Source organism: Eleutherodactylus coqui, chromosome 4 (assembly GCF_035609145.1).
Source record: "Eleutherodactylus coqui strain aEleCoq1 chromosome 4, aEleCoq1.hap1, whole genome shotgun sequence".
Lineage (NCBI taxonomy): Eukaryota > Metazoa > Chordata > Amphibia > Anura > Eleutherodactylidae > Eleutherodactylus > Eleutherodactylus coqui.
The window spans coordinates 302,582,198-302,605,885 of record NC_089840.1 but is presented as its reverse complement, the minus strand read 5'-3'; the positions used below and the strand labels follow the sequence as shown (position 1 = coordinate 302,605,885).

The following is a 23,688-nucleotide window of genomic DNA, read 5'->3' as shown; positions in this document are numbered from 1 at the left end:
TTACAGCAAGAAGTGGTAGATGGTTATTTTGTAATTAGGTAAGCGAGCGGTTTAAGTAAGTTATTTGTCCCCAGTCTCCTCCTCCTCCTCAGGCCATACACACTGAAAGGATGACAGGCAAGCAGCATGGGTACCCTCAGCAGTGGGCCAAGCTGTCTCTTCCCCCTCCTCCTCATGCTCCTCCCCCCCCTCCTCCTCCTCAACGCGCTGAGATATAGACATGAGGGTGCTCTGACTATCCAGCGACATACTGTCTTCCCCCGCCTCTGTTTCCGAGTGCAAAGCGTCTGCCTTTATGCTTTGCAGGGAACTTCTCAAGAGGCATAGCAGAGGAATGATGACGCTGATGATTGCAGCATCCCCGCTCACCATCTGGGTAGACTCCTCAAGGTTTCTAAGGACCTGGCAGATGTCTGCCAACCAGGCCCACTCTTCTGTAAAGAATTGAGGAGGCTGACTCCCACTACGCCGCCCATGTTGGAGTTGGTATTCCACTATAGCTCTACGCTGCTCATAGAGCCTGGCTAACATGTGGAGCGTAGAGTTCCACCGTGTGGGCACGTCGCACAGCAGTCGGTGCACTGGCAGCTTAAAGTGATGTTGCAGGGTCCGCAGGGTGGCAGCGTCCGTGTGGGACTTGCGGAAATGTGCGCAGAGCCGGCGCGCCTTTACGAGCAGGTCTGACAAGCGTGGGTAGCTTTTCAGAAAGCGCTGAACCACCAAATTAAAGACGTGGGCCAGGCATGGCACGTGCGTGAGGCTGCCGAGCTGCAGAGCCGCCACCAGCTTACGGCTGTTGTCACACACGACCATGCCCGGTTGGAGGCTCAGCGGCGCAAGCCAGCGGTCAGTCTGCTCTGTCAGACCCTGCAGCAGTTCGTGGGCCATGTGCCTCTTCTCTCCTAAGCTGAGTAGTTTCAGCACGGTCTGCTGACGCTTGCCCACCGCTGTGCTGCCACACCGCGCGACACCGACTGCTGGCGACGTGCTGCTGCTTACACATCTTGATTGCGAGACAGAGGTTGCGTAGGAGGAGGAGGAGGGTGGTTTAGTGGAGGAAGCATACACCTCCGCAGATACCACCACCGAGCTGTGGCCCGCAATTCTGGGGGTGGGTAGGACGTGAGCGGTCCCAGGCTCTGACTCTGTCCCAGCCTCCACTAAATTCACCCAATGTGCCGTCAGGGAGATATAGTGGCCCTGCCCGCCTGTGCTTGTCCACGTGTCCGTTGTTAAGTGGACCGTGGCAGTAACCGCGTTGGTGAGGGCGCGTACAATGTTGCGGGAGACGTGGTCGTGCAGGGCTGGGACGGCACATCAGGAAAATTAGTGGCAACTGGGAACTGAGTAGCGCGGGGCCGCCGCCGCCATCATGTTTTTGAGAGCTTCCGTTTCCACAAGCCTATACGGCAGCATCTCTAGGCTGATCAATTTTGCAATGTGCACGTTTAACGCTTGAGCGTGCGGGTGCGTGGAGGCGTACTTGCGCTCAAACAGTGGCGCTAGCGACGTCTGGACGCTGCGCTGAGAGACATTGCTGGATGGGGCCGAGGACAGCGGAGGTGAGGGTGTGGGTGCAGGCCGGGAGGCGCTCGTGCCTGTGTCCTCAGAGGGGGGTTGGATCTCAGTGGCAGGTTGGGGCACAGGGGGTGAGGCAGTGGTGCAAACCAGAGGCGGTGAACGGCCTTCGTCCCACCTTGTGGGGTGCTTGGCCATCATATGTCTGCGCATGCTGGTGGTGGTGAGGCTGGTGGTGGTGGCTCCCCGGCTGATCTTGGCGCGACAAAGGTTGCACACCACTGTTCGTCGGTCGTCAGTAGTCTCTGTGAAAAACTGCCACACCGTAGAGCACCTTGACCTCTGCAGGGTGGCATGGCGCGAGGGGGTGCTTTGGGAAACAGTTGGTGGATTATTCGGTCTGGCCCTGCCTCTATCCCTGGCCACCGCACTGGCTCGGCCTGTGCCCACACCCTGACTTGGGCCTCCACGTCCTCGCCCGCGTCCACGTCCTATAGGCCTACCCCTACCCCTCAGCATGGTGTATTACCAGTAGTGCAGAAACAGAACGCTGTAATTAAATGTGCCGCTTATTGGCCTGTGGTTGGAGGCTGACTTCGCTTACGGAACGCACAGCAGAGACAGGAAATAATTTTGCGCAAGCCTGCTGTAACACTTAGCTGGCTGCGTATGAATTAGGAGGACTACCCCCAGCACAGACTCAGTACACTGAGGACAGTCACAGGCAGCCCAAATAGATTTTTTTTCCCAAATTTTTTAGCAAAGGCCCACTGCCTATATTCAATCAATATGTCTTCTGTCCCTGCCTACGCGCTTCTGGCCCTGGAGTATGTATAATTACTGCAGGACGCATTGCTCTGCACGGCCGATATACAAAAAAAAAAATGTGCAACACTGCAAAACGCAGCCTCCACAGTACTGCACACGGTTAGATGTGGCCCTAAGATGTGGCCCTAAGAACCGTTGGGGTTCTTGAAGCCTAAAATAATCCTAACGCTCTCCCTATAGCAGCTCCGGCACCAGCAGCACTGTCCCTGATCTCTGTCAGAATGCATCTGTGGCGAGCCGCGGGAGGGGCCGATTTATATACTCGGGTGACACCTGATCTCCCCAGCCACTCACTGCAGGGGGGTGGGATAGGGCTTGAACGTCGCAGGGGGAAGTTGTAATGCCTTCCCTGTCTTTCTATTGGCCAGAAAAGCGCGCTAACGTCTCAGAGATGAAAGTGAAAGTAACTCGAACATCGCGTGGTGCTCGCCTCTAGTAACGAGCATCTCGAACACGCTAATACTCGAACGAGTATCAAGCTCGGACGAGTACGTTCGCTCATCTCTAGTTACAGGACTTTGAATGCAGCGATTTAGAAAAAGAATAAAAGGGTTTTTATTGCAGAAAAGTGGAAAAACCAAAAAAAAACAAACAAACATAAGGATTATGGTATCGTCGTAATCGTACCGACCCGCAGAAAAAACGGATTGTGTCGTTTAGGCTGCAGGATTAACGCTGTGAAAAAACACAAAAAAGATAAAAGTTACAATACAGTCAATGGACCCAAAAATGGCACCCATACAAACCACAGCTCGTCTCGCAAAAAACAGCCCTCCTGCGGCCGCAGCGACGGGAAAGAACAAGAGTATGGCTATTGAAAATACGCCAAAAATCGGTGCGTCCTTAAGGGGTTAAAGGAGGATTAAGGGGTTAGTTTCTACTTCATTGGGTTCTTTTTCCCTTCCTCTGGAACAACATTGGAGTTAGCGGGCTGAACTGGATGGACAAGGGGGGGGGGGGGCAGAAAGACGGCCGCGAGCGCGAGGAGTGGGAAAAGTAAAAAAAAAAGACCCAAAGATCAGATTGATAACCTAAAACAGTTAAATAAAGTTGCAGCGGCGCCCGGCATACAACGTGCGGCGGCGGCACTCACTCGGAGCTGGCGTCTCGGACTTCGGACAGGCGGGAGAACAGCCATTGGCGGTCCTGAGCGCTCAGCACCTCCTGCAGTTCGACGCTTCGCTGGAAGTGATCCACGGCGATGTTCAGACTGCGCAGGTAAAGCGCCTCCGACATGATGAGCTCAAACTTGGCCTGCATATGGGGAGACATCAGAAAGTGTTAGGGGGTCCCCGAGCGCCCTGCGGGGTCCGGCCCGCTCACCGCCATCTTTGTGTCACCCGCTGAAGACGATCCTCTGATACACTTGGTACTACTTCGCAGCCTTGTTCAAGACCTCTGCTTGCCATCAGTGAAGAAAAAGGGAAGATCCAGAGGCAGAAACCTCCCATGTTCTCCTCAGGCAGCTGTGCAAGATCACCTGCACCGACACACTGCGCCAAACACTCAGCTGTGCGAGTAGGGTTTCAACGGATATCCAGCTGCCTTGGAAGAGCCCATCGAGGGGCATGCGATCCACAGGCACCCCCCACCCTCTCACCTCCTGCAGCTTCTGCTCCTCGCGGGTCATGGACAGGAAGGTGACGCTGTCGCGGATCTTGGGGATGTCCTGCCACAGGGAGTCGGCGGAGGAGATGGAGAGCCGCTGCAGGTAGGAGTCCTGGGACGAGAGGATCCTCCGCCGCACCCGCGGGGAGCTGGGCAGACTGTCCTCCGCAGGGGAGTCACCCGGCTTCTGTCTCTGGATCTCCTGGTTGAGGGCCACATCGCTGTACTCCTGGTATAGTAGGTTGGCTGCGGGGCGAGAAGAGAGTCACAGCGACATCAGCAGGCTGCAGGCAGGAACTGCACATCCCGCTGCCATTATTGAGATAGACATAAAGAATGATGGAAATGGCAATGAAGGCGCCAGCGCAGACAGCAAATGGTCAGGTTACCTGCAGCGCCGCCACAGGTGAAATCAAGTATTACAGTCTGAAATCAAGGGGCTGCTAGGCATGAAACCCCAAGTCCAGCAAAGGGAAAGACCCCTTTATAGAACAGCGGAGGGCGTCAGCAGGCGACGGCGGGGAGAGCGCCCGGGGAAAGGGCTAGAGCGCCCGGGGAAAGGGCTAGAGCGCCCGGGGAAAGGGCTAGAGCGCCCGGGGAAAGGGCTAGAGCGCCCGGGGCGTCTGGGGAAAGGGCTAGAGCGCCCGGGGCGTCAGAGGGCGACGGCGCAGAGGGCGTCAGAGGAAAGGGCAAGAGTGCCCTGGACTTCAGAGGAGAGGGCAACGGTGAAATACTCACAGGAGTTTATCAGCGTGGAATACCGTCGCTGGAAACTTTGTGATGGATCAGGGGGAGGCGGCTTCATCTCCCTGCGGGTCCCTCTGGGAAGAGAACAGTCACAGCATTATATAATATGTACACAGTGACTCCACTAGCATAATAGTGAGTGCAGCTCTGGATTATAATACAGGATATAGAGGATGATGATTAACCCCCTTTGACTAATGCATATTATATATATATATATACACACACACACACACACACACACACACACACACACACTAGCTGATATACCCGGCTTCGCCCGAGTTAATTTGGTACTGGTGTTTATCTGGTGGTCACACGGAAATCTTATGAAGTCGTGGTTACTTTAGAGATACCGGAAAAACATATGTTCACCATTTTGCATAGTTCTCTGCGTTACCCAGGAAACACCACGGGGAGGTAACCATGCGACGTTTCCTTCATATAAAATGACATCAGGAAGTGAGAGAATTAGATTCCATATGTAAAATTTGGACGCTAATTCTTTTGCGCATAGAATTTAATAATCGAGTTGGGACCCATTAGCTTTTCCTATTTATGACATAATCAATGCTCGTGCCAAATTTCATGTTTCTATGACATTGGGAAGTGAGAGATTTAGATTCCGTACGTAAAATTTTGACACCAATTCTTTTGCGCATAGAATTGAATAATCGAGTTAGGACCCAATTTATTTTCCTATTTTGGAGATAATCTATGCCCGTGCCAAAATTCATGTTTCTACGATATCGGGAAGTTGGAGAACTTTTGGCGAGTCAGTCAGTCAGTCAGGGCTTTCAGCATATATATATATATATATATATATATATATATATATATATATAAATAAAAGGGTCAAGGACATTTGCATAGCAGAGTGAAGGGCTGTTTACACGGGACAATTATTGCTCCACCTGTGGAAGGTGTCCAACTATTGAGCCTCTATCAAACCAAAAAAAAAAAAAATGCAGGATAATCGTTGCGTCTAAGTGCAAAAACATTGCAGTATTATTGTATCTTGTCACCACCGGAAGCTAGGGGGTTTAACCGTGCTTGCATGGAGGAACGGCCCTGTCACACCCCTAGCTTCTGAGTGCTAGACATTTTTCAGGTCCTGGAAGGTTGTACCAGGTTGGTAGTGATTGTTCCGCGCCCTGCAGGGTTAGGGATTGGGATTCCAGTTAGGCTTACATTATTTGCTGTAAATGCTTGTATGTTACAGCAGTAAGCCTAATTGCAATAGTAATCCCTAACCTTCCGGGGCACGGTTCTATCACTACCCACGCTGTGCTCCCCCATGGTGTAGCGCATGGAATGTTATGCGGCAGGGTGGCCGGCCAGAAACACAGTTTTGTGGGCGGGTAACATGCACCCCGACGCCGCTGTCGTACCTCGTGCTTTAGCGCTGGCATGCGGTCGCTGAGGGCTACTCTGCTCCCCAGCTGCCTCTCAGCTGCAGCACCGCTGACATGTGCTGAAGGGAGAGGAGGCAGAGGAGCAGAGTAGCCGCATCCCCTCTAACTGTGGAGCAAGGGAGCGTGTTGGCGGCGGCGTTCATTCACCGCTAGCCAGCAGCACAATGCAGATGGCCGGGGTGACGGAACAGTGGTAAACAACTGCTACAACAGCGGGAAGTGGGCAGTCTAGTAGAGAACATCAGCGATTGTAGGAAGGGGCGAGTGTGAGCTGCGGAACAGCAGGGTGAACATCACCGTGCTGCTAGGACCTTCCAGGACCTGAAAAACGTCTACCACTCGGGAGCTAGGGGTGTGACAGGGCCGTTCCTCCATGGAAGCCCTGTCAAACCCCCTAGATTCCGGTGGTGACAAGGTACAATAATACCAAGCATAGCTTCCTATTCATTTGCTTCTCATTATCGCTTTCAACCACTATGAAAACCATCACTGGATTGCGGACGTTTCGCCGCGTGTAAATGCTCCCCGCTTCGTATTATACATAGGCCAGTAATTATTAGGAAATTATAGTACCAGCGTTTCTGGTGGTGCGATGTGCCACACAGCTCTGCTACATGGTACATGCATTAGGATCTCCACACATCACACACAGCTTGGCTCCTCCCACAGCAGTGACATCACCACGGATCTCTGTAGTGGCGGTAGGTCGGTGTCTCTTGTCAGGACTGCTAAGTTGTGTCTGACATAATAATGGCTTAGTTGTATTCTTAGTGTGTTAGGACTTGCCATAACGATGCCAGGAGGCGGGGCTATGACTGGGCCAGTGAGCCAAACACACACACACACACACACACACACACACACACACACACACACTAGTAATTAGTAGGAAATTATAATACTAGTGTTTCTAATGGCGCAATGCGCCACACAGCTCTCCTACATGGCATGCGCGTCACAGACACAGCTTTGGTGTATGACATGTGGCGCTTGGTACAAACACAGCTCTACTACATTATATGCGCTTGACTGATACAACTGTGCTACAGTACATGTGCATGTTACAAACTCAGCTCTGCTATATGACATGCCCGTCACTGACACACCTTTGGTACATAACATGTGCCCCACATGACATGTGCACGGTACAAACACAGCTCTGCTACATGACAAGCATCCATGCTGACTATACACATTACATACAAAACACATTAGACAAAAAGCCACTCGCAGCTCTACTACATTTATGCTGACTGCACACGACACACACAGCTCCTGGGTACAACGATCAGCCCCTGGTCATGTGACCCCTGACTCCACCCACACAGAGGTGATCACATGATGGTGACATCATCACAGGTCCTTTCTGTCAGTTTATCCAGTAGACAGCACGCATATATTTATTTTCAGCACTATTCACCAATCATGTTGCTGGACTGCACAATAACCCCTCCCACAGCAGTGACATCACCACAGCTCCTTCAGCCCACTTGATCTCTGTGGTGACGGTAGGTCGGTGTTTCCTGTCAGGACCGCTGACATTATAACGGCTCAGTTGTATTCTCAGTGTGTTAGGACCTGCAATGCCGTCACCAGCGGCAGAGCCATGTAGCCACAGGGGGTGGGGCTATGAGATTCACTCACATACATACAGACAAGTGGTCGTTAGTAGTTTGAAGGTGAAGCGCCGAGCGAGAAGTCAGCAGCAATCATCCTGTCTAAAGGCTCTGCACGACCACGAACAACTAGCGGTGACGTCAGCAGTCAGTTAGCTGACCGTCGTCCCGTGTAAATGTAGCATTAGATGGAGGGGTTCTGCTGCTCCTCTAGAACAGGAGCACCTTGGGGCGGCACGTAGACGTCCTACTACAAGGCTGCATGGTGTGCCATCGGCAGGTTTCATCTCAGTAGCGGCTGCCAGAAGCCCCTCATGAGCACCTCATGGCACCACGCTGCAGGCGGACGCTCCTCAGTCGGCCACGGTGTCAGGGGGGGGGGGGGGGGGGCTCAGATGCTGGACCTACCTCAGTAGTACGGATTCAGGTCTGTTGGCCGGCTGTCCTTCCTCTGCAGAGAAATAGAACATCTGTCAAACACCTACTAGAGAATGCCCAAATACTACAGCGCCCCCTCCAGACCCCCTGTGGTCCCTGCATTACCGGAGACCAGGTCATTTACAGCTCGGGATCCCCACCAATCTGCCGATGGCCTGCACATACTCAAGGGCTTTAGGGTCTTTTGGACAGGTCATAAAGGGCACCTAAACCCAACCAGTCCTGGTTCTGCTTCTGACCCCATAGAGAGCATTTCCTCCAACACAGAGGGATCTGGAAGAAAGCCTTGTCCACTCTGGACCATCCCTTTTAATGAGGTGGGCCGTGGATTCATTCAGCCCATCCGGTCAGTGAAATCCATCATAGACAGCAACAAAGGTCAGGCGGGGGAGGCGAGGGACGACGGCAAAAGGGGGAGGCGGGGGAAGCGAGGGACGACGGCAAAAGGGTGAGGCGGGTGGTGTCTGGTTTAGAACCCCCTGTTCAAATACTTTATTAGGAAAATCAGAGTTAATAGCCAGGACCCTCATCTGTTGGCAGGAGCAAAAAGCACCTCCAACTCTGGAGGACCCAACACCTTCTACATCGACAGCTCATCAATTTCAATGAGCACCATGTAATACTTCATTTATCCTGTGGCGGCGCTGCAGCGGATTACAATCCTGCAGATTAGAGGTGATCACTAGGAGTCTCTCACAGGGATTGTTATAGCTAATCATATGGGGATCCTTCTGACAAAAATCGACCAGATGGACAGTCCTCTTAGAGGGTTCACGCTGGAGAACAGAGTCAGAAATTTGAAATCTGCAACCGAGAGACCCTGCTGTCCGCATGAGCAGGGCTGCCGGCACAATGACCCCGCTGCAGCTTGGGACACCTACCAGGGATTATTACCTAGTGATGGCACTGAGGGACCTTGCAGAGTGGTGTAACCGGTATTCAGGGCGCAGCCACCTGACAGACAGTAATTATCGGAGCCGCATCTCCTCTTCTGATGGGAAGGTCTGCAGCGCTCAACCTTCTTGGGTGTAATTAAGATGAACCTTCACAATACATCTATGGGGTTAGTTTGCCCCTCCGGTTGTGCAACAACCTCACTAACAGCTGTAATGGTGACCATGCTGGTTGTCAGCACACTCCTTCACAGAAAAAATGGCGGTAGAGCCGGCACTGACAAGTTTGGTTCAGTTGCATTGTGGCAAGTCCAGGTAATACAGCCAAAAGACACCGGAGTGGGAAGTTCTCTGTATGGAGGCGTCACTCATCCCAGTCTGAGATCCCTCATTAAAGGCCCAATTATCTTCGTCAGCCGGTCGATGCTCGCTGGTCCGCTTCCCGTGTGAATAGAGATGTACAGCCGCCTTTATGGGGTGAAGCAACGCTAATCTATCGCCACACCAGCCATCGTCAGCCCGGGTAAACAAGGTCACCGATCCACATGCCAATCGGCACTCAGCCAAGAATCAGCCGGGGGAGAGAACGAACACACGAACCAAGAAAAAACAAACAATAATAAAAGCTCGGGACCCGGCGGCCCACCTACAAAAATGCTGGAGTCTCCCATTGGAGTCAATGGGGTTCGTTACTTGAGTCGAGCTCTCGAATTTTACAAAAAGCTCGACTCAAATAACGCAACCCGAGCATTTGGGTGCTCGCTCATCTCTAGTCCCAAAGGAACTAATTATCATCAATGCGCCACCGATTACCATCAAACCGAAGAAATCCTTGTAGGCGGCACAATGCAGAGATGGGTGGGAGGGGGGCTGCCAACAAGGCCGACCATCTGAGGACGGTGAAGGATGGTTGTCCACTAATGGAGTCTGAATGGCCTTGTGAGATCTGGCTAATCGGCGGCTCCATGCCGGGGGAAGCAACGCCTCACTGTGGGGGGTGGACTTCTGGAGAGTCTCTTCAACCACTTTGGCCAGCTGCAGAGTCCGTGGCCGGCGCGGAGGATCCGCAGCAAATACCTTTCAAAGCATGCTGCATAGAGTCACTTGTTCCTGTACAAACGAATCGCGATTTCCGCAGAGGAAAAACAAAACAAAAACAACTCAATATGTTCTATTCTGCGCGGACGGCTTCCATGGAATTCAATTCACAGTGCAGATAGGCTGCGGGTACAAGTGTCATCGCCTAGCAACAACGTGGGAAAAAACATAAAAAAATATATATCTGTACTGTGCATGACCGATGGCAAGCATCTGCAGCACAGCCAAAGCAGGAACGCAGGGTCGCCGGCCGCGGTCAGAGCCGCCATCGGCTGCAGGAACCCACATGGGGAATCTGGCTCTGCCGTGTGCAGGCGGCTGTGTGTCAGGATGTACTAAGGAGCTCTCCATAGGCACCCGCTGGCCAATCGTCTTACAACTACACAGATAGAAGCGGCTGATCAGACTGAAGGAGACCCAACCGTATATTTACCACCCCATCAGCCAATCACCCGCTGACGTAGGGGAACACAAACATCGAGTGCAGTAAATTAATACTGTCACTCTTGCATCAGCCAAGTTGGTCAAATCGCTTCTTTTGGCCAAGGGCTAGATTAAAGTCTAATGGCACAGAGGCGCAGCAGGTCTGTGTGGTTAATGGGGAATGCGGCTCTACTGTTGTCTATGGTGGTTTTCATACCTCGTGGGATGCGAGCTTACGGCCTCGTTCACACGAGCTACAAAATCAGCACTACAAAGCGCATGTATGTGAAGCGTTTCCAACGGGGTCTTTCAGGCTATAAAACATCTCATGTGGAAGACCCCATGGGAAACCATCATCTTCACATACATGCAATGAATAGGGAGATACTTGTACCCCGTGTGGAAGAGGCCGAAATCAGAGGCTTAGTTTGTGCATCCATAGCAGCAGATGGGGCATCTTTTTATATGGTCATCCACATGAGGTCACAATTTAGTCCTTTACACATTCATCACCAACAGAGGGCACTAGACTAGAACAAAGCAACTTCTCAAGCCATGATAATATTCTCCCTCCACCTACCTCTTACTGTTTCCATAGCAGATAACCTTCTTGATTGGCCAGTCTCTTCTGAACTCACTTGCTGATGAGGTAAAGGTCTATTTTTGGCAGAAATTTCGATCTTGCTGACGTTTACTGACTGAATCTTTGGCAAGTTGCTTGTATTTGGTCCCGCTGCATACTCTTTCTGAGGTATGGGAGGTAGGTGCAGGTTACTGAACCTTTTAGCCGTTGGTTTAACCCCAGCGTTGCTCCGTTTGTGCCTTATGGTGGCTCGTCTCACCAGGGAAGTCTCTGGTGTTTTCATAGTTCTGATTTCATCTGCCCCACTGGGGTCTCCTATGTAACGTGTGCGTTGAGGAGGAAGCCATACAGGGGCAACTGAAGGAGCCAACGTTGGTTTGGTATTTGAGGCATCCACAGTAGATTTAGGGAAAGTATTGCGTTTTACAGCAATGATTTCAGGGTTCTGGGTGTGCCGAAGGATTGAATTATCTTGAGGTGGTGATGGCAAGGGCCTTTGAGTTGCATTCTCCATGCTGTTGTGGCTAAAGGTCTCTGCCTGGTAGAACCCAGATTCTTCTTCAGCATGGCCTAGCAAAAGCATGGGGTTAAATATTTGTGTAGGGTAGAATGTATATGCCTTTACTGATGTAGCTTTTACCTTGTGTGAATTTGTATCTTCATCCGTCATTGGGTACAAGAGAGAGGTTGTGAATGGCTCCAGAGGTTTGGGTGGAGTAGAGGCGTAACTGGAGGTAAATTTGTCACAAGGAGGTGTTCTACTTCTCACTCTTCCCCTGGAAGAACCTTCAGTATTGGAGCTGGCCTGCAACTTTTCTTCGTGGAGTTGACTCAGGCCGGGATCGGTGTTACTCCGCTGCCTTCTGAACAACTTGATATTTTCAGAGTTTATAGTTGTCTTTTCAGTATCGAAACCAGAGGTCATCAAATCTTGGTCAAAGCCAGTCTCAGGTTTAGCATCACCCAAAGGTCTTTCTTGTTGACTTGACTCTTGTGTAGATTCTTGGCTGGCTATACATTCTGTGTCTATACTGTCTGGTAAGAAATGATGTGCAGATACAACAACACCAGTCCCTTTCAATGTAATGGGAAAAAATTCTAGTTTGTGGAGATCAGGCTTATCCCCAGAAACTTCTTGAGTGCTTTGCTCTTGATCCATCTGTGAACATAATGGTTTATGAGGAGGGTCTAACATTTCCACAGTTATGGACTCTTCCAGAAGTGGTTTTGGATCATCCAACCCCTGATGCTGGACACCAATGCTCAAGTCATCATTTGAGCGAGAGTCTCGTTCTGTATGTACTCCCGATAGCTGTAAACATGGTCCACTAATTTCTTGGCCATCAGAGGATACTACTCGAACCTCTGGCATTGCATTGTAACTAAAACCTAGAGTATTGGAAGGCTCATTTTGAGTATCTGTAGATCTATCTTTAGACTCTATACACTTAGTTTCAGTATTGCTCCAAGTCTCTTCTTCCATCAGTGGTGGACCACTAACATCCATTTGGGCTTCTATATCCATTGTACAACCCATGTAAGAAGAGTCATCAATAGTAACTGGTGTACTGAATTGTGACTCAAGCACTGTTTCTTGGCTCATTATATTTGGAAGACCCTCTAAAAGTCCTTCACCAGTCCCTACAAGTGGATTAATGTTACGTAGCTCCTCTTTAAGTCTCTCACATTCTAGATCCGTGATCTCTATAGCCTCAGTTAGCTCATATTTACTGAATGTTTCTGCCAAATCCCACCTCTGCTTATCCTCATCTTCATCGGTGGGATCTTCAACAAGGACTTTTGAATCTTCGAAGAACACATCATTGCGTTCACCATTCTCATTGTATTTCATCTGAACTGTTATTGTCATTTCCCTTTCTTCACTGGATGGTTCATTGATGATTCTTTCCTTATTCCGGACTTCCTCCATCCTTTTGGATATCCCAACCATCCCAGCATCTACAACCTCAGTATCCTCAGAGTCCGATGTTTTTTGTAAAGCATTTTTCTCAACAGTCTGTTTATAGATGCCCTGTATCGCATTATTGTCCATCACTTTGTTGACCTCCTGCTTTTCTTCATGGTCTCTTTCCATGTAGATAACCAGTGTATCTTCAGGAAAGGTCTCTTTGTAGACATCTCGAGCCTTGAAGGGGTTGCCGTCTGTTCCATCACCAAAAGTCGCTTTACTGACCCCCACATCATATGTACAGTCACTTTTGATCTCATCTATATGGGTCTCTAGTATTTCCTCACTATCACTCTCTTTATTTTCGTCTGGACTAAAGGGCTCTTCATCATCTGAGGTCTGTTCATTCACAGTTACTATATTTTCATCTGCCATCCGGTCAAGAACATCGGTTGGTCTTATCTTACCATCTTCATCATACTCTTCACTCTCTTCCCCACTTACTGTTTCATTGCCCTGTAGCTCAGCACCATGAGGCCAAGTCACATCATAAGCGGTCTCATTATCTGAAGGCCCAACTAACTCACCGTCTGTTTCTTTGTCACAATTAGTCAAGTCAGTGACGGTTTCAGTTTTTTCTTCATTATGTGACGCAGTCTCCTCATTGACCGTCTCTTGACCACGAGGCTCTTCCTCCTTATTGACTGTCTCCTGACCATAAGATCCAGTATCATTAGATGTTTCCAGGCTGTGGAGGGAGGCCTCTCTGTTATCATGACCAAGTGGTTCAGTCACCTTCTCACCAATAGACTCCAAACCATGAAGTTCATCCACCTCGTTTACAGTTTCCTGACCTTGAGGCCAAGCATCCGTACTGACTATCTGATGACCATGAGTCCAAGCATCTTCACAGACTTCATCATGACCATGAGTCCAAGCATCTTCACAGACTTCATCATGACCACGAGGATCAGCTTCCTCACTGATGGTTTCCTGACCACGAGGATCAGCTTCCTCACTGATGGTTTCCTGACCACGAGGATCAGCTTCCTCACTGATGGTTTCCTGACCACGAGGATCAGCTTCCTCACTGATGGTTTCCTGACCACGAGGATCAGCTTCCTCACTGATGGTTTCCTGACCACGAGGATCAGCTTCCTCACTGATGGTTTCCTGACCACGAGGATCAGCTTCCTCACTGATGGTTTCCTGACCACGAGGATCAGCTTCCTCACTGATGGTTTCCTGACCACGAGGATCAGCTTCCTCACTGATGGTTTCCTGACCACGAGGATCAGCTTCCTCACTGATGGTTTCCTGACCACGAGGATCAGCTTCCTCACTGATGGTTTCCGGACCACAAAGCCCAGCTTCCTCACTGATGGTTTCCGGACCACAAAGCCCAGCTTCCTCACTGATGGTTTCCGGACCACAAAGCCCAGCTTCCTCACTGATGGTTTCCGGACCACAAAGCCCAGCTTCCTCACTGATGGTTTCCGGACCACAAAGCCCAGCTTCCTCACTGATGGTTTCCAGACCACAAAGCCCAGCTTCCTCACTGATGGTTTCCTGACCAGTGTTGTCACTCAGTGTCTCATTACCATAAACCCCAGCATGCTCACTGATGGTTTTTGGAGCATAAAGCCCGGCATCTTCATTGTATCTCTCTTGACTATATGACCCAGTTTCCATTCTGACCCTGTGTGGATCATGAGGCTCCAGATCAAGTGCCAGACTCTTCTCGCTGGCAGTCTCCCAATCATCCGTATCATCACTGGATGTCTCGGACTCTCTCAGACATGCCTTTTTTTCCTCCTTAAGCGGTCTCATTTCACCGGCAGCATGTCTCTCCTCTGTAGCAGAGCGAGACGCCTCAAGGTCACCGGGGAAGGTGGCATGGGGTATTCCTTGTGCCATATCGGTAGATGATGACCCATCATGTGATGGTTGGCAGGGAGTCGCGGTGGCTCGAGTCCCAGTGTTTACGACCTCATTAGTCAGCATTTCCCAGGTAGTCGGTGGCAGTAAACCAGAGTCCATAGCTGTGTCATCACTGGGGCCTCTCTCCGCAGATGTCCCCTTCCTCTGAGAGCTGATGGTCTCCTGTCCCGCTATATGTGCATCTTCTACAACACTTTCCATCGTCACGCCATCTGGAAGAAGCAAAAGACGTTACAAAAGGAAAAACAAGGACAACACAGCAATAAAAAAGTGGTTCTCTGAAAGGATTGTCCCTTGTAGGATAGGTGGGAGGATGGCGAGCCCATCGTATTCCACATCTACAGAGGTCACCGCCGCCCGGCCCACCATGATGTATTCGGAGGGGAGTGTGAGGGGCACCATCCCTTGTAGGATAGGTGGGAGGATGGCGAGCCATCGTATTCCACACCTACAGAGGTCACCGCCGCCTGGCCCACCATGATGTGTTCGGAGGGGAGTGTGAGGGGCACCATCCCTTGTAGGATAGGTGGGAGGACGGCGAGCCCATCGTATTCCACACCTACAGAGGTCACCGCCGCCCGGCCCACCACGATGTATTCGGAGGGGAGTGTGAGGGGCACCATCCCTTGTAGGATAGGTGGGAGGATGGCAAGCCCATCGTATTCCACACCTGCAGAGGTCACCGCCGCCCGGCCCACCATGATGTATTCGGAGGGGAGTGTGAGGGGCACCATCCCTTGTAGGATAGGTGGGAGGATGGCGAGCCATCGTATTCCACACCTACAGAGGTCACCGCCGCCCGGCCCACCACGATCTATTTGGAGGGGAGTGTGAGGGGCACCACCCCTTGTAGGATAGGTGGGAGGACAGCGAACCCATCGTATTCCACACCCACAGAGGTCACCGCTGCCCGGCCCACCACGATGTATTCGGAGGGGAGCGTGAGGGGCACCACCCCTTGTAGGATGGGTGGGAGGATGGCGAGCAATCGTATTCCACACCTACAGAGGTCACCATCGCCCGGCCCACCACGATGTATTCGGAGGGGAGCGTGAGGGGCGCCATCCCTTGTAGCATGGGTGGGAGGATGGCGAGCCCATCGTATTCCACACCTACAGAGGTCACCATCGCCCGGCCCACCGCGGCATATTTGGAGGCACGCCAACTCTCGTAGGCAGACGTTAGCGTGACAAAGCCAGATATCTGACAGTTTGCTTGCGGCGGTAAGGCTGCTGTTGTTCACGGTTCAGTCTTCTGTGGCGCAGATCAGGAGGACTTCCCGGCGCCAATGGAGGCCGCTGTCAAGGCATAAAAGACCTTTTATTGCCCGTTGCACCCCGTAGTATAAAACTGTGCAGCTCTGTTTTTACTTTGCGCCTCTACGCAGAATATCATTATCTACTGTTGGGACTAGAATGTTAAGTCACCGTTTCCCTTCCCCCACGTAACCGGGGCGGACAGAACGGCCGGGTCAATAGAGACCTGTGAATACACAGTGAACGGCGCGGGCCGCCCCGCAGCACACCATGTGCGCAGAGAAACCGCATCCCAATCCGCACGGATCACTAGCGGATGCTCGCAGATTAACCGGCTGCAGATTTAAAACGCACATCACAGGCGATTATAGTTCTGGGACGCAAGTGTCATCGGACGCCGCGCGGACACCCCGTTCATGTGCTGCTCGTCCGAGTGAGAAAGTGCGCTACCCCCATCGCAGCGAGTGGCTCCCCGGACGTCCGCAGGCTGCAGCCTTCTGCTGCGTCTCCTGTGGCGTCTGGATGGGATTTCTTCCGCTGCTGCGTGAACACAAAACGCCACAGAATCTGCGACAGAAATCCGAGGCCGCCTGCAGATTCCCGCCGTGGATCCTTACGTGGATTCAGGCCTGCAGCGCGCATGTGATGCACCTTTCCCCGATTTCCTATGTGCTATGGATGATCCGTATGAACCACGACGCGATTCACAGGAGTGAGACGCCGCTGTGACGGGGACTTCATGGTGCAAATTGCGCTCCGTGAACCTTAAACGCCGATACATTTTTGCAGATAGTTCCTTTCGCCGCTGGAACGCAGCTGGAAACGTGTCCGCCAGGAGGCCAGAGCAACAAACCCTCAGCTGTGAGCGTCAGCCCGCTGTCCTGCGCAAGTCTACAAAATGGCGCCATTTCCTCTGCAGCGTCTGGTCTTTGCTACCAGAACACACGTTGGGAGTTGTAGTCGCTGAATCATCTTTCCTGATTGTTTCCAGCCAATGGCCGCGGCAAACCGCCATTAACCCTTGCGGCACAGAGCAGTCTGGTCTCAGGGAGCATCGCGCTCCCAGCCCCGCTGGCGGCTGACGCAGGCGCGTCAGCCGCCATTTATACGATCCTTCATCCCGCGAATTTTGTAAAAACCGACACAGTTTTGCTACAAACAGCTCCACGGGAATGCGCCGCCGCGGCTTCCTGTGATGGCGGTAAGGGGGGGAGGGGTTGTGCCACTGCCATATTGTAGCTGCACAACACGTAGATACAGACGGCGCGGAGCATGAAGGCGATGCAATCCAGACGCGCGGCAACTCAGAGCGCACTTATGGGAGCAACGAGGTGTCCTCCGGTACTGCATAAATAAAGTTTATTGAAACGAGCAGGATGGGCCGTTGCCCGTAGCAACCACGTTGCAGCTTTTATGTCTGCAGCTCTGATTGGTTCTCCATAGCGCAGATCTCAGAGGTCACAGCGACATACGGCTCATCACATGACCAACGCTGTTCTCTTCCGCCCGTGTCAAGAAATAACGTGGCGAGAAACGTGTTTGTGGCGAAGTGCGCTAAATCTATCAGACACCGCCCTCGCGCTCGTTCCCCGCAGTAAGGCCTGGACGCCGAGCAGCTCCACAGGTTGGACATCAGCCGGGGGGTGTGCGCCGCGCCGATTCTAGGGGACCGTTCACACAGCGGAATCCATGACAGAAATCCGCAGCCGCGTTACGCATTTCTAACCACACTTGGACTGAACCCGTCGCCGACCTCGCCAACGCTTCTCATCTGCGCCACATAAACTGCGGCACGGATTCCCATCCAAACCAACCAGACGCTTTACTGCCGCGGATGCCGCATAAATCTGCGAACGCCGCGAAGTCCACGACACGGGTGCGTCCTCCGCCTGTACGTACTGCGCAGGAGGCGTCGCCCTGATAGATCGCAGGTTACATGGAGGGTGATCGGCTAATCGTAGTGTCAGAATGCGTTATAGAAACCGCAATGCGATTGGCGCGTACGTGTAACCGCCGTGGAGCTCCGACCTAAAGGGATCGCTGCCCAAACGGTCGGCCCCCGGTGCTGCCGCCATTCATTCACGGACCGCCACTGGAAAACTCATCGCATGCCGTATTCCTGTCCGTCCGTGTATCGCGCCGGCAGCTGTCCGCAGGTCGTCCAATCAAGATGCGCCCCAACCTCACAGGCACAACTCACACGTTCGGCAAGGGTGCGCTGACGGGGGTCCGACGGCTGTGAGACCACCCTGCACAAAAGCGGAGGTCCTGATGGTGGTCGGCAGTGCAGATGGGGAGAAGACCCCGGGAACTGCTGGACATCCGAAGGCACAGCTGCCCGTGCGCTGGGAGACGCCGATATGGCAGTCCGGGGGGCTCAACGTCACAAGATCCCACTTTGTTGGGATACTTGCAGGCCCCCCAGGTTTCCAGTCAGGACCCCCGAGGTCTCCCAGTGACAGACGCCATACCGAGCGGCCAGGAAGCAACAAAAAGCGTGTTATCATGGCCGCCGCCTGATGGGACAGTAAAGTGCGGTAACGGTTGCCCACCTGATGAGCGGCCCCCCGGTCCGCGCCGCTCGGGGTTAACCCTTTCTGGGAAGCTGCCGTGTTCAGGTCTGCGAGTGGAATCTGACCCCGCGGCCGCCGTCTGTCCGGTTACACATTACCCTGCCTGTCATCACTGCACTTCACGGATCGTCACCCCACAAACTCCATAGCAAGAGACAGCCAAGTTCTGCGGTCTCCAGCGGGTGGGACTACAAGTCCCAGCAGTCAGAGAGTACACTTACCTGTGTGGCGGGGGTCCGCTGCGGCTTCTCAGCCCCCCAGGGATGTGACATTCAGTGGCGGCCCAGCAGGGATAAAGGGATTTCCTGTAATGGAGAGCAGGCAGGTGAGGCGTCAGAGGGTGGGGGAGGGGAGCCCAGGTGAGACACACCTTCCCGGACGTCAGCAACAGCCGACAGGCAGAGACAGGCAGCTCTGCTGGAAGCTTCTGCTCACTTGCGTACCCAGGAAAGCTGGGTGATGACCAACATGGCGGCCTCCAGGGCGAGGGCTGCGGCGCAGATCTGTCCGTGGCCGAATATTCCTCCAAATACCCTTAAGGGGCGGCCGGGTGTGCGGCGCCCTCCCCTGCGACCCTTTATATACCGCTATGTTCACACAGCAGAATTCGCATCAAATCCGCGTCCTCCTGTGAAGGAGAATCTGCGCCGTGGTAGCGCCCCCCGCGGGGTCCGCTGAGTAGTCTACACCTGGATGCGCCCGTTGAGAAGCGCGGAATCTGCCGCCGTCTCAGGTCATTAGCGGATCGCTGCTGTGGAGGGAGAGCGAAAAAAACTGCGCCAGCGATGCCGCCACTGCGACAAAGACGGACACGGAAGCGTAACGATGACGACTCGCGTCTTAAGATGTTTGACGAAGATATCTGTGCAGATGTGAGTGCGAATCCATCGGAGTCGGCGCGTAAAACACGGAGGAGGGGAAATCTGCGGCGCAACGAATTCTGCCACCATTTTTGGTGCAGCTTTTGCTCTGTCCGTGGGAAACATACGCAGGCGGAAACCGGCGCTGGTGATGCGGGACGTCAGCACATGGAAACTCTCCCAAGTGCAATCTTCTACATCACAATCCCGAGCACGGAACAAAAACAGCAGCAGAATGCCTCCGTGTAAACGTGCCGAACGGCGCTCATCTCACACGCGGCGTCTCCGTTGATGTGGGGTTTTCATGCACGCATTTACACGCTTAAAAAGAACCACGGCGCATCCTGTTGTGGTCCGTATTACAGGGTGAAGTAGTCCGTAAATACGCCATTAGGTCACATGATACATGCGCTGCGTATTTACACGTGAATTCCCCACGACCGCCTGTGGCTGCTTGCATGCCGGACAAAGACTGCTGACTACTGCACCAAAAAAAGGTTGCAAGCAGAACAAACACGCGGGAAACAGGCGGGGAACACGTGAGGGACACGCAGGGAAAACACAGGGAGCACACGAGAAATACACATGAAACATGCATGGAACACATGGGAAACACATAAGGGACACACAGGCAACAGGCCGGGAACACATGAGGGACACGCAGGGAAAATGCAGGGAACACATGGGAAACACATGAGGGACACGTAGGAAACATGCAGGGAACACAAGTGACATGCAAAAAACATGCAGGGAACACATGATGGACACGCAGGGAGCACATGAGGGACACGCAGGGAGCACATGAGGGACACGCAGGGAGCACATGAGGGACACGCAGGGAACACATGAGGGACACGCAGGGAAAACACAGGGAACACACGAGAAATACACATGAAACATGCATGGAACTCATGGGAAACACATAAGGGACACACAGGGAACACATGAGGGACACACAGGGAACACATAAGGGACACGCGGGGAAAATGCAGGGAACACATGGGAAACACATGAGGGACAAGCAGGGAACACGAGGGACACGTAGGAAACATGCAGGGAACACACAGGGAACACAAGTGACATGCAGGGAACACATGATGGACACGCAGGGAACACATGATGGACACGCAGGGAGCACATGATGGACACGCAGGGAGCACATGAGGGACTCGCAGGGAGCACATGAGGGACTCGCAGGGAGCACATGAGGGACTCGCAGGGAACCCATGAGGGACTCACAGGGAACACATGAGGGACACGCAGGAAACACATGAGGGACACGCAGGAAACACAGGAGGGACACGCAGGAAACACATGAGGGACACACAGGGAATACATGAGGGACACGCAGGGAACACATGGGAAACACATGAGGGACTCGCAGGGAACACATGAGGGACTCGCAGGGAACACCTGAGGGACACGCAGGAAACACAGGAGGGACACGCAGGAAACACAGGAGGGACATGCAGGAAACACAGGAGGGACATGCAGGAAATACATGAGGGACACACAGGGAATACATGAGGGACACGCAGGGAACACATGGGAAACACATGAGGGACACGCAGGGAACACATGAGGGACACTCAGGAAACATGCAGGGAACACATGGGAAACACATGAGGGACACGCAGGGAACACATGAGGGACACGCAGGAAACACACAAGGAACACGAGGGACACGCAAGGAACACATAAGGGACACGCAGGGAACACATGAGGGACACGCAGGGAACACATGAGGGACACGCAGGAAAAACATATGGAACACACAAGAAACACACAGGAAACATGCAGGGAACACATGGAAAACACATGAGGGACACGCAGGAAAAATGCAGGGAACACATGGGAAACACATAAGGGACACACAGGGAACAGGCCGGGAACACATGAGGGACACGCAGGGAAAATGCAGGGAACACATAGGAAACACATGAGGGACAAGCAGAGAACACGAGGGACACGTAGGAAACATGCAGGGAACACAAGTGACACGCAGGAAACATGCAGGGAACACATGAGGGACATGCAGGAAACACATGAGGGACACGCAGGGAACACATGAGGGACACCCAGGGAACACATGAGGGACACGCAGGGAACATGCAGGGAACACACGAGAAATACACATGAAACATCCATGGAACACATGGGAAACACATAAGGGACACACAGGGAGCACATGAGGGACACACAGGGAACACATGAGGGACACGCAGGGAAAATGCAGGGAACACATGAGGGACACGCAGGGAACACATGAGGGACACGCAGGGAAAATGCAGGAAACACACATGGAAGACGAGGGACACGCAGGGCACACATAAGGGACATGCAGGGAACACATGAGGGACACGCAGGGAACACATGAGGGACACGCAGGGATCACATGAGGGACATGCAGGAAAAACATATGGAACACACAAGAAACACACAGGAAACATGCAGGGAACACATGGGAAACACATGAGGAACACACGGAACACATGAGGGACACGCAGGAAACATGCACGGAACACATGGGAAACACATAAGGGACGCAGGGAACACATAAGGGACACGCAGGAAACACATGAGGGACACACAGGGAAAACACATGGAACACACGAGAAACACACAGGAAACATGCAGGGAACACATGGGAAACACATGAGGGACACGCAGGGAACATGCAGGGAACACATGGGAAACACATAAGGGACACTGAGGGAACACATGAGGGACACGCAGGAAACACATGAGGGACACACAGGGAAAACACATGGAACACATGAGAAACACACAGGAAACATGCAGGGAACACATGGGAAACATATGAGGGACACACAGGTAACAGGCAGGGAACACATGAGGGACACGCAGGAAAAATTCAGGGAACACATGGGAAACACATGAGGGACACGCAGGAAAAATACATGGAACATACGAGGAAAACACAGGGAACACACGAGGGACAGGCAGGAAACATGCAGGGAACACATGAGGGACACACAAGGAACACATGAGGGACACACAAGGAACACATGAGGGACACGCAGGGAAAACACATGGAACACATGAGAAACACACAGGAAACATGCAGGGAACACATGGGAAACATATCAGGGACACACAGGTAACAGGCAGGGAACACGAGGGACACGCAGAAAACACATGAGAGACACGCAAGAAACATGCAGGGAACACATGGGAAACACATGAGGGACACGCAGGAAAAACACATGGAACACACGAGGAAAACGCAGGGAACATGAGTGACACGCAGGGAACACATGAGGGACACGTAAGGAACACATGGGGGACACGCAGGGTACACATGAGGGAAACGCAGGGACATGCAGGGAACACATGAGGGACAAGCAGGAACACGAGGGACACATAGGAAACATGCAGGGAGCACACAGGGAACACGAGGGACGCGCAGGAAACATGCAGGGAACACATGATGGACATGCAGGGAGCACATGAGGGACACGCAGGGAACACATGAGGGACACGCAGGGAGCACATGAGGGACACGCAGGGAGCACATGAGGGACTCGCAGGGAGCACATGAGGGACACACAGGGAGCACATGAGGGACATGCAGAGAACACATGAGGGACACGCAGAGAACACATGAGGGACACGAAGGAAACATGCAGGGAACACATGGGAAACACATGAGGGACACACAGGGAACACATGAGGGACACGCAGGGAACACACAGGGAACACATGAGGGACACGCAGAGAACACACAGGGAACACATGGGAAACACATGAGGGACACGCAGGAAACATGTAGGGAACACATGAGGGACACGCAGGGAACACATGAGGGACACGCAGGAAACATGCAGGGAACATATGGGAAACATATGAGGGACACGCAGGAACCATGCAGTGAACATATGAGGGACACGCAGGAAACATGCAGGGAACACGAGGGACACAGGGAACACATGAGGAACACGCAGGAAACACATGAGGGACA

General features: G+C 52.6%; 1 protein-coding gene across 1 annotated transcript in view; it reads right to left on the bottom strand.

Moving 5' to 3' along the window:
• Window positions 1-19,185, bottom strand: part of LOC136626431 (uncharacterized) — a 54,812-nt gene extending 35,627 nt beyond the window's left edge. Inside the window, exons 1-6 of the mRNA XM_066601494.1 lie at window positions 19,068-19,185; window positions 11,165-15,229; window positions 8,141-8,183; window positions 4,693-4,775; window positions 3,947-4,200; window positions 3,440-3,600 (exon numbers count right to left, since the gene is read on the bottom strand). Coding sequence (XP_066457591.1) covers window positions 3,440-3,600; window positions 3,947-4,200; window positions 4,693-4,775; window positions 8,141-8,183; window positions 11,165-15,218 — 4,595 coding nt within the window. The 5' untranslated portion in view covers window positions 15,219-15,229; window positions 19,068-19,185. The remainder of the gene's footprint in view (window positions 1-3,439; window positions 3,601-3,946; window positions 4,201-4,692; window positions 4,776-8,140; window positions 8,184-11,164; window positions 15,230-19,067) is intronic.
• Window positions 19,186-23,688: the final 4,503 nt, after the last annotated feature.